At 61.9% G+C, this 10,034-nt stretch overlaps 2 protein-coding genes across 6 annotated transcripts; one reads left to right on the top strand and one right to left on the bottom strand.

Moving 5' to 3' along the window:
* The first annotated feature begins 312 nt into the window (after positions 1-312).
* LYPLA2 (lysophospholipase 2) lies at positions 313-4,854 on the top strand. Its single transcript, XM_080801348.1, has 10 exons — positions 313-416; positions 1,910-2,012; positions 2,298-2,329; positions 2,460-2,525; positions 3,001-3,048; positions 3,161-3,231; positions 3,372-3,445; positions 3,522-3,623; positions 3,726-3,899; positions 3,987-4,854. The coding sequence occupies exons 2-10, from the start codon at positions 1,935-1,937 to the stop codon at positions 4,035-4,037; spliced, it is 696 nt and encodes a 231-aa protein (XP_080657474.1). The 5' UTR covers positions 313-416; positions 1,910-1,934; the 3' UTR covers positions 4,038-4,854.
* Positions 4,855-4,890: 36 nt separating this feature from the next.
* GALE (UDP-galactose-4-epimerase) lies at positions 4,891-9,416 on the bottom strand. 5 transcript variants are annotated; one of them, XM_080802347.1, is made up of 11 exons: positions 9,284-9,416; positions 7,515-7,640; positions 7,249-7,364; positions 7,052-7,165; positions 6,595-6,771; positions 6,191-6,304; positions 6,030-6,096; positions 5,841-5,926; positions 5,663-5,740; positions 5,435-5,549; positions 4,891-5,266 (listed from the first exon to the last, which is right to left on the bottom strand). In XM_080802347.1, the coding sequence occupies exons 2-11, from the start codon at positions 7,633-7,635 to the stop codon at positions 5,208-5,210; spliced, it is 1,047 nt and encodes a 348-aa protein (XP_080658473.1). In that variant the 5' UTR covers positions 7,636-7,640; positions 9,284-9,416; the 3' UTR covers positions 4,891-5,207. The 5 variants fall into 5 exon arrangements, with proteins under 5 accessions (XP_080658473.1, XP_080658475.1, XP_080658474.1 ...); XM_080802349.1 differs by having other exon boundaries at positions 7,515-8,713; positions 9,284-9,332; XM_080802348.1 differs by having other exon boundaries at positions 9,185-9,331.
* Positions 9,417-10,034: the final 618 nt, after the last annotated feature.

The raw sequence follows: 10,034 nt of genomic DNA, 5'->3' as shown, positions 1-10,034 counted from the left end.
GGCCACTAAGGATGTCTTCAGTGCATGATGCCCTCCATCCAGTGTATGATCCAACCGAAGCTATGCTAGTGTAAGCGCTGGCTCTCCTTCCGCATAGCTCTCCTTCAGGAGGCGCATGGGCGGTGGTAGCAGGCGGGAATTACCGACGCGCTGCCTGGAACCTGCCGGTGACTCGGTGGCTTCATTACGGGGAGTGGCCCCACCGTACCCAACATGGCAGCTCCTATCTGGCGGATCGCCGACGCCCACTTCCGGGTTCCGTACCGCTGGCCAGGCTACTTCCGGCAGCGCGATGGCTGGGTTCCCGGGACTCGAACGGAAGTTCCGGCGGGGGCGGCCGAGGGGGAAGAGTGTGTGTCTGTGCAGGAGAAAGAGGAGAATCGCCCGAGAGGTCTCGAAACCCCCAGGGAGTGGAGGTACCCTTGTCCGGGGCCAGCCGACAGAGGGAGGGTGGGGGGAGGAGACCGGATCTCCGCGGGGGTCCCGGCGAGTGGGGAGGCGACCGCGGTTGTGAGGGATGGGGGTGGGGAGTGAAGTGCGAAGAGGCGCTGGCCGGTCTTGGGGACTTTGCGGGTAGAGAGGGGCAAGAAGGCGTCGGGCTAGGATGGGAGGGACTTAGGGTCGGAAGTGGAAGATCCCATTGTGGGGCTGGGGCTCCCTGGGGTCAAAAGTAGAACACCCCTTTGTGGGCAGAAGAGAGGGTCCTGGCTCAGGGTAGAAAATGTCACTGTAGGGAGAGAGCGACCCTTGGTCAGAACAGACGTTCCTAGTGTGGAGAGTGGGAGCCCTTGGCTTAGGGTGGAAGTAGTTACTGTGGGGAGCTCCCTTCCCTGTTAAGGGGGGAGACATCACTTTGAGAAGGGGGACCCTGGGGTGAGAGGTGGAAGTCTCCCAGCAAGGAAGGAAGGGAATCCCAGCTTAGGGCGAAAGGTGCATCCCTGTTTGGTAAGAAGGACCCCAGGGTCAGAGGTGAGGGATCCCACATGGAGAGGCACATTTGGGGTTAGAGATGGAAGGTTGAAGCTGTGGGAAGGGGGCGGGGGTGGACACCACTGGGAAGGTAGGTGCCTAGGGGCAGGTAGCTTCTGGGGACTTTGGAGGATGCTAAGGATGCGGAGAAGCCAACCAGCTTCACATTCTTTTGTGTGCTTGGGAGTCCCAGAGCATGGTCAAAATTGGGGGACCTGGTTGGATTCAGTGGGCACTAGCAGTAGCAGGTAGCACCATTCAGTCGGGCTTGGGGCACCAGTTATGGGGTGGGTAGTGGATGGGAGTCTGTGCCTCGTTCTGGGGACATGGGCAGCCCTGGGGGCTCTAGGAATGCCTGAGCCAGAAACTGCTTGTGAAGGCCGGGTGGGGGCTGGATGTCGGGGTGGGGGGAGGTTGGAGAAAATGTTGTGTGTGGGGGGGTGTTGGGGGTAGGGTCTGAAAGCATACTTTCTGGCATTTTTCTCCCCTTCGTTTCCAAGTAGGGCTAGGAGTTGGGGAGGAGGGAACCCGGGGCTCTATTAGAGGCACGATGATCAGAGAGCAGGAAGGAGGCAGTTAGTGGGGGGACCACGATAGCAGGGGATGCCCTGGCTCCCTTCCCCCACAGCCCCTCAGCCCTCCTTCTGCCCCTCTGGATCCCCAGCAAACTCAGGCTATGTGGTGGGCCAGAACCAGGGGCACTAGGGTGGCTTCTTCTGCTTTTCAGCCCTGGAAGGGAGGCAAACTTCCTACCTGCTCTGGCCTGAGACTTTTTGCTGGCCTTGCCTTGCCTGTCTTTTCTTGGTGCACCTTGGGACAGAACCTAGGGTGTTACGGGGCACTGGCTGAGTGGGCCCTCGGTTTGAGGCTCTTCTCCTGTATCAGGAGTCTCTCCCCACTGCCTGGTCCTGCTCTTGACCGCTCCCCTGAATTTGCACAGGCCCCAGCCGTGGAGCCTGCAGTGTATGTGTGGTAACACCATGTCTGTGCCCCTGCTCACCGATGCTGCCACCGTGTCTGGAGCTGAGCGGGAAACGGCCGCGGTAAGGCCCCCCCCACCGCAACCGCCCTCAGCAGCCCCCGGCCCGGCCCCCAGCCCGGCTGGGGAAACTGGCTGGAAGGGGTGTGGGGAAAAATAGAGGTGATACAGTTGAGAAGGGAGCAAACTGAAGCCGGGGGTGACGGGTTAATAGCCTGCTTGGCTGCTGCCACAGTTCCCCCCAGGTTCTTGGGGGCTCAGGGGGTGGCCCGAAGTTGGAGGACTGAGGGGAAATGAGAGCAGGGTGGTGACTGCCCTCTTCCCACCTCCCTGTCTGTCCCTTTTTCAGGTTATTTTTTTACATGGACTTGGAGACACTGGGTGAGTGACCTGGAGAGGGAGGGGGTACTTCCTTGGGAAGGTGGAGAAGGGCCCAATGGGCAGGATTGAGGGGGGTCTGCGCTCTCCCTCCCTCCCTCCCCACATCGGTGCTGTTTTCCCCTTCCTACAGGCACAGCTGGGCTGACGCCCTCTCCACCATCCGGCTCCCTCACGTCAAGTACATCTGTCCCCATGCGTGAGTGTCACCCCAGCAAGGGAGGAGCTGAGGCTGGGGATCAGCCGGGGGCGGGGTTGGTGGTCCTGTGGTCTCAGGCCTGTTCTCTCCTGCCAGCTGCATCCTGCGGTCTGGGCCCAGGGCGGTTAGAGGTGCCATTCTCAGCCTTCACTCCCATGGAGCTTGGAGCCCCAGCCCCCAGCCCTAGGCCCTCCTAGAGCAGGGATCTCCTAGACCCAGAAGATCCTGGGTCCCTTCCCCAAGTACTCACCCACTGAGCTGGAACCCCGTCACACCGAGTGTCAGGCTCTGCTGCTCTGCTGGTGCCCCAACCACAGCCTCCAGCCCCACGTGGCAGGTTGCCTGGCAACACCTTAAACACAGGCCTTGCCTGCTGGGAGGGGCCCCCAGGGGCTACTCTGCCCCCTCCTGGCTCTCTGCTATGGCTTTCTCATCTCTTCTGCACATGATGGCCCTTCTTGCTGCCCCTCCCCAGACCCCGGATCCCTGTGACCCTCAACATGAAGATGGTGATGCCCTCCTGGTGAGTTGGTGGGGGTGTTGTGCGGGGGGCCGGGGAGAAAGGATGGGAGCGGAGAGAGCTGCAGGGGGCTGGCCAGGGCCTTCCAGGAGCCAACATCTCTCTCCTCCCCGAGGTTTGACCTGATGGGGCTGAGTCCAGATGCCCCCGAGGACGAGGCTGGCATCAAGAAGGCAGCAGAGAACAGTAAGGCCCCAGCCCCTCCTCAGCATCCACCCTCCTCTCTCCACACCCCCCCCCCCCAAGAAAGCTTTGGGCAGTGTCTGGCTCCCTTCCTTGGGCCCCCCAGCGGCTTTTCTCCTACCCAGTCATGTCCCCTCCCCCAGTCAAGGCCTTGATTGAGCACGAGATGAAGAATGGGATCCCTGCCAATCGAATCGTCCTGGGAGGCTTTTCACAGGTGAGGGGAGACAGAGGGGGTGGGAGGTGGGAGGTGAGCCGTGCCCTCATGACCTTTCATTCTCTCCTCCCTCCAGGGTGGGGCCCTGTCCCTCTACACAGCCCTTACCTGTCCCCACCCTCTGGCTGGCATTGTCGCGTTGAGCTGTTGGCTGCCTCTGCACCGGGCCTTCCCCCAGGTGAGTGTCTCCGCGACCCCACTCCTGCCCTTTGAGGCTCCTGTGGCTTGGGAGTTGTGCCGAAGCATTGGCTTTGCCCTGGAGGTCCTGTCTGGCCCACAGGCAGCCAATGGCAGTGCCAAGGACCTGGCCATCCTTCAGTGCCATGGGGAGCTGGACCCCATGGTTCCAGTACGGTTTGGGGCCCTGACGGCTGAGAAGCTCCGGTCTGTTGTCACACCCGCCAGGGTCCAGTTCAAGACTTACCCAGGCGTCATGCACAGCTCTTGTCCTCAGGTCAGTGATGAGGGGCCCCTTCCTGCTCCTAGCCCTCTCTCTCCTCCCTCCAGCTGGGAGCCTCTCACAATCCCTCCTCACCCCCAGGAGATGGCAGCTGTGAAGGAGTTTCTTGAGAAGCTGCTGCCTCCCGTGTAACCAGAGGCGCTGGCCCCCAGCGCAGTCCCCCAGCTCCTGGGGGGCCCAGCACGCGCGGCACCATCTTGGATCTGAGCCGGTCGAGCCCATCCCCACCATCCCTGACCTGTCCTCTTTCCATAGGCCTCTGGGGCAGGTGGGCTGGGGCCTGGCCAGGCCTTCCTTCCTGGCCTCAGCCTCCTGGCTCTCTGCAGCAGGGGGTGGGCTGCCCTCTTCTCCCGTGTCCCTGGAGGCAGGCCCCCCTGGCAGCAGTATTGGGCAGGGCTGTAGGCAGCGGGAGAAAGGGGCCCAGCCGCTGACCCACTCACTCAGGACCTCACTCACTAGCCCCGCTTTGGGCCCCCTCCTGTGACCTCAGGGTTTGGCCCATGGGGCCCTCCCAGGCCCCACCTACCACTCCACCCCCAAGTGATTCTGCCCAGATAATCGTGTGTCTCTCCTCCTTCTCTCCAGCTGCTTCTCAATCATGAATGTGTCCATGGCCCTGGGCCCCCGTGCTGCTGTGGGCTACCTGCCCCTGGGCAGGGGTGTTGGTGAGGGGGCAGAGTCCTTTGAAGGGGGCCTTTCCTTAGCCTCCCCAGTGTGGGGGCTGGGCCCTGCCTCCCCCTTACCCTGCTCCCCTGCAGGCCTGGAGCCTGCAGGGCTGGACTGAGGCTCAAGGTCTCCCCCAGCTGTCCCACCCCCACGTTGTCCCCACTCTAGCGCCCGGGGGGGAGGTGGGGGAGGAGTTGTGTCTCGTCTTCTGTCTCCATGTGGTTTTGGGTGTTTTTCTTGTTGTGTCCTGGATTCCGATAAAATTAAATTGCTTCAACTCTCAGGCTGGATGATTCTATCCGAAGGGTAGGGACTGATTGTGTGCAAGAATCTCAGTGTTAGAAAACTTTTATTTTAAAGACTTCGGAAAGCTCTTTCAGAGCAGTATAAATTAGTGCCTGTCTCAGGCCCCCTGCTCCCCCATTCACTTCTGGTGGTCCCGATGGTGTGGACCCTGCTGTAAAGAAGAGTTACAGACCCCCCAGCTCCTGATCATTGGAACCCTTGGCCTCGTGCCTGGTAGGCTGAGAAGGCCCAGCTGGGGTTTGAGGTAGGGGAGGCTGAGGCCCCTGGGTTCCCACCAGAGGCTGGAGAGCAGGCAGCTGTCCTTTCCTTTCCCTGTGCATGGTACGGGTCTCAGGCCTGCGCACCAAAGCCTGAAGGATTCTGTTTCTGCCAGCGCCACAGATCTTCACCTGTGATGGGGGTAGGTGGAGTGAGGGTCCACACTGGAATGCAGGACCCCACCGTCTTGGGCAGCCCAGGGTGGGCCTGCTCAGACCCAGGCAGCCCCTGCCCTGCCCCTAACTCCCTCCCAGGGGTCAAGCCAGCACCCAGAGTCAGGGGTCGAGGCAAAAACTCACACATCCTGTCCAGCCCTAAGACTGCTGTCCAGCCCAGCTCCTTGAGGGCCAGGCTGGGGTTGGCGTAACAGGCAGCCACGTCGCCTTCCCGCCGTGCCACCACCTTGTATGGGATCTGGGAGAGAGGAAGCAGCTATAGCTTAGCTGAGCTGGCCCTGGGAAGGGCCCGGGTCGCTGTGGAAGTGGGGGCAGGGGGGCCGACGTGGGGCTGGAGTACAGCCGGCCTACCTTCTGGCCAGAAGCCTTCTCCATGGCCTGGACCATCTGTAGCACTGAATAGCCCGTGCCTGTGCCCAGGTTGTAGATCTGCCCGGGAGAGGAGAACGGGTGGTGGAGCAGGTTGGACTAACTGCCCTCTCTGGACCCCATCTCCCTCTCCAGACTCGCTTCTCCCTTCTCTCCCTACCCGACAGCCACACTGCTCCTTCAGCTTCCTCAAGGCCGCGATGTGGCCCTTGGCCAGATCCACAACATGGATATAATCCCGGACACCTGCAGAGAGGTGGTTGGGTGTGGGGGATGTTCAGTACCATGTCTGTCAGCCCTCACTCTCCCCCCAGCTCCCACTCCTGGGTCCTCCTGGTCCTCGGCTCACCTGTGCCATCCTCTGTGTCATAGTCACTGCCAAAGACATTCAGTACCTCCCGGCGCCCGATCGCCACCTGGAGTGGAGATCAAGTCAGCTCTTCCCAGGCCCTCGGCACCAGCTGCACCCTTCAATCCTAGCCCGGCCCCGCCCCCGCCCTTCCCCCTTACCTGGGAGACATAGGGCATGAGGTTGTTGGGGATGCCCTGGGGATCCTCGCCAATGCAGCCCGAGGCATGGGCGCCTATGGGGTTGAAGTACCGCAGCAGCACCGCGTTCCAGGTCTGCAGGACGCAGGTCAGGGGACGTGTGGGGGCGGGGTGAGGGTGCAGGCCGTGCACAGGCACAATCCCGAGCTCTTTACCTGCACCCCCAGCTCCCGAGCCATGCCTGATCTCTATCCCTGGAAAGTAGCTGGGTCCACCCACCCAGGGCCAGGACATGGAGCGAGTCACTGCAGCTTCCAGAGTCCTCCTTCCTCCTGGGTGGGTGGTGCTCAGGATCCCACCCTCAGGTTCATGGGAAGCCTTGAGTCCGTGAGTGGAACCAGGGCCGGGTCAAGGAGGGCCCTCACCTTGTCTGCCCGGCACAGGTCCCGGATCATTTCCTCAATGAAGAACTTAGACTTGCCGTAGGGGTTGGTACAGCCACCCGTGGGGTGGGCCTCATCCAGGGGCAGGTACTGTGGGTTCCCGTACACAGTGGCCGAGCTGCTGAACACCAGGTTCTTCACCCCGTGGGCCCTCATGATCTGGTCACGGAGGGGAGGTGTCAGTGGCCTTTGCCTGGCACATTATTTCCATCCCCCTTCCTCCTTCACAGGGGAGAGGGGCTGAGGTTTGGGCATTCCTGTTTACAGATGGTGAGACTGGGGAGGAAAGGTAGGGAGAGGTGGAGAGACCTGTGTCTAAAATGGTACAGCTTGGGCCCCGCCTGATTGTCCCCTCTAGGCCCTCATCCAATGTCTGGTCCTGCCAGCCCAGGTGGGAGCCCGGGCCTCCCGGTGTCTGTGACCTTGCCGCTTGTCTCACCTCCAGCAGCTGGATGCTTCCGGTCAGGTTAACTTTGTAATAATCCAGAGGCTTCTGCACGGACTCTCCCACTGCCTTGAGGCCCGCAAAGTGGATGACTGCCGTAAAGCTGTGCTGCAGGGGTGAAGCCAGGGTCAGAGGTCGCTGTATAGGCCTGGCTCTTGGCAGCGCCCCCTCCCTGCCTGCCAAGCACCTACCTTCTTAAAGAGACGCTGTAGGGCTGCCTGGTCCAAGATGTCCATCTCCTCAAACTCCACAGAGCGGCCTGTAAGCTCTTGAACCCGCTGCAGGCTCTCAGGCATGGAGCCCCTTCCTGGTTGAGCACAAGGGAGGCCATCAAAGGAGGACGTGGGTCCTGGGCTCCCCAGTGATGAGGGAGACCCACACCCATAGGAGGTGGTGTGGAACCCAAAGTTTTCCTTCCATCCCCGCCTGAAGCCCGAGTCCCCGCCCCTGTGCTCACCACGGATGGCGTTGTGGAAGTTGTCAATGACCACGGGCAAATAGCCGGCCTCCAGCAGCTCCAGCACGGTGTGACTGCCGATGTAGCCAGCTCCGCCTGTCACCAGCACCTTCTCTGCCATTGTACCTGGCCCAGAACACAGTGTCAGAGGGGGCCAAGACTGCCCGCTCGGGCCCTCCAGCTCAGCGGAGGGCAGTGGTAGTGTGTCCTGGTGAACAGCGTGGCTCTGGACTTGGCCCCACTCCACGTCTGGATGCCATCTCTGGCTGTAGGCCTTGGAGATCACTTATTCTCTCCTGGCCTCACTTTCTAGCTCCAGAAGCTGGAGCTTGTAATTGTACAAACGTGATGTGGTAGGTGCCTTGAAAGGCCTGGCACACCGCACGGGTGGGGAGACTGATGTGCGGGCACCACAATTTCTACTCCCAATTTACCTGGGACTGAGATGAAACGCAAAGCCTCCAAAGTGTCTGGGGACTAGGCAGTCCTGGCCAGAAGGAAACATGGCAGCAGCACTGGGCCTCCCAAGAGCCCAGGAAGAGGTTCTGCCTGCTCCGATTCAGGCCTTCCAGTCCTTCTGCCATCACTAGGTGCAAACTGGCCAGTGATTAATAGCTCTTGCTCTAGGCAGAGTCCAGGACTCCCTCTCCCTCAACAGTCAGCTGGGAGGAAGCAGGAAATATACCAAATGGCCCCAGGGTGGGGTGCTTTGCCAGGCAGGCAAAGCCCAACTCTGGGGCTGCAGCACCAAGGTCCTGGAACGGGCCCCACCCCAGGTCAATCAGGCTGGCTCAGCCTCTACCAATGCATGCCAGGCCAGCTGGGTCACTGCCCGCTAGGAGCTAAGGATCCCACCCAACTTTGGGCCGCACAGAGACAGGCAGTGTAGACGTGGCCCTGGTTCTGAATCCACTGCCAGGTGTGCACCTCCGCCCTGAACAAACTCTGCGGGCGGGTCGGAGGGTGTGGGGGGAGGAGGTTCCAGACACTCAGGTCTTTCATTCGGTGTGGCCTGGCCCGCAGCCGCCTTCCTCCTGGCTGCCTCAATCCCCCCTCTGGGCTTATCCACTCCCACCCACTTAACTGAGTTGCTGCTGCGTGCCAGACTCTGTACCGGTCACTTCTGCATTATTTTTTTGGATTCTCTCAACATCTTGATGGGCCAGGTGTTAATGGCCGGCACTTCACCAAGAAGGATACTAAGGTCAGAAAGGTTAAGTAATTTGCCTGAGGACACACAGCTATGATAGCCCGGCTAGAATCCGGATCTCCAGGCTCACAGCTCGCTAATCTCGCGCCAAGCGGTTCACCCTCCCCCCTCACCACTGCTTTCAGCTGGACTTTGCTCCTGACGCCGAGGCCGCCCCCACCCCCACCCCCGTGCGAAAGCCCTAGAAGTGGTCGCGGATGGGGTCCCAGGAGGCGGAAAGGCTGGTGAGGCCAGCCTCGCCCCGGACCAACGGGGTGACCTCGGACGGCTATCGCCGCCTCGGCTTTCCCAGTCCGCAAAATGGAGGGGAGGAGGCGGTAAGCGTCGGGCTGGGATTTGGGCCGTGGCTCCGAGGGGGCCGAGCTCGGAGTCCCCGGGTCGGGAATGAATGAACCCGGGCCGCCCCAGCCAAGGCAGCGAGAGCTGAATGCTGCAGGAGCCTGCCCTAGTGAGACTCTACCTCGGACGCGGCCTGGATCCTGAAGCCCTCCCTCGCTCTCCGCAGTCCACCCAGTCCTTCGCGAGCCCGCCAGGCCTCCCACCCATTAGCCTCGCGAACCTGCTCCAGACTGCGCGCGCCCCGCGCTGCCTCCAGCGGCGCCGCCTCCTGCGCCCCGCGTCCGGGTCCCTTTAAGAGCCGACGGCCCACCTGGCCCCGCCCCCTCCACGCCCCCAAGGAAACGTGTCACCGGGGAGCGCGCTACCGGGCGCCGGGAAGACCAAGGGCGCTGAGGCGTCAAGGCGCCTGCGCGGCGCGGTGCAGGGGCGAGGGGTGGGGCGGACGAGCCCGGCTCTGCAGGAAATCTGCGACCGCGAGCCCCCGAGGCCGTCAGGGGCGGCGCTGACCGAAGGAAGCTGGTTCTGGAGGTCTGGTTGCACCTTCCCCCGGCCTCCTCCCCGCGGGGCCGGGGAAACTCTGCGGCCAAGGGAGAGATCGCGCTGCCGACTGCGCTCAGCCCCCACACCAACCGCCGGGGATAGTCGGTGTGTCCGCACCCCGCCTCCCAGAGTCGGCTAGAAAATGAGGCGGTGCTTCGGTTTAAAGGAAAGATGGGGCCAAGTGATGGCATCCTGATGAGCCGCCGTGCGAGCCCGGCCCGGAGTCCAGCAGGGACAGACGGCAGCGCCCACACCCGCACCTCCCTGCCCACAGAGCCAGGAGCCTGGGCAACCACCTCTCCAGGGTGTTCTGGCCAGGTCGGAGCGGGCCCAAAGCCATGGGTTTGCAGTCATTAGGAATTCCGGAATCAGGTGGGGAAACGAAGATCCAGAGACGTGCAGACCAGTTCCAGGTGTACACGTTCCTCTCA

Source organism: Martes martes, assembly GCF_963455335.1.
Source record: "Martes martes genome assembly, chromosome: 4".
NCBI classification, from domain to species: Eukaryota; Metazoa; Chordata; class Mammalia; order Carnivora; family Mustelidae; genus Martes; species Martes martes.
This window is presented reverse-complemented; position numbering and strand designations above follow the sequence as displayed.

What these genes read in the sequence shown, in the direction of transcription:
- LYPLA2 (XM_080801348.1), top strand. Translation starts at nt 1,935, where the DNA reads ATGTGTGGTAACACCATGTCTGTGCCCCTGCTCACCGATGCTGCCACC. An exon ending in CATGGACTTGGAGACACTGG is followed by an intron (nt 2,330 to 2,459) that starts GTGAGTGACCTG and finishes CCCTTCCTACAG; the next exon opens with GCACAGCTGGGCTGACGCCC. An exon ending in CAAGAAGGCAGCAGAGAACA is followed by an intron (nt 3,232 to 3,371) that starts GTAAGGCCCCAG and finishes CCCCTCCCCCAG; the next exon opens with TCAAGGCCTTGATTGAGCAC.
- GALE (XM_080802347.1), bottom strand. Translation starts at nt 7,635, where the DNA reads ATGGCAGAGAAGGTGCTGGTGACAGGCGGAGCTGGCTACATCGGCAGT. An exon ending in TACAGCGTCTCTTTAAGAAG is followed by an intron (nt 7,166 to 7,248) that starts GTAGGTGCTTGG and finishes TCACCCCTGCAG; the next exon opens with CACAGCTTTACGGCAGTCAT. An exon ending in TCATGCCCTATGTCTCCCAG is followed by an intron (nt 6,097 to 6,190) that starts GTAAGGGGGAAG and finishes TCTCCACTCCAG; the next exon opens with GTGGCGATCGGGCGCCGGGA.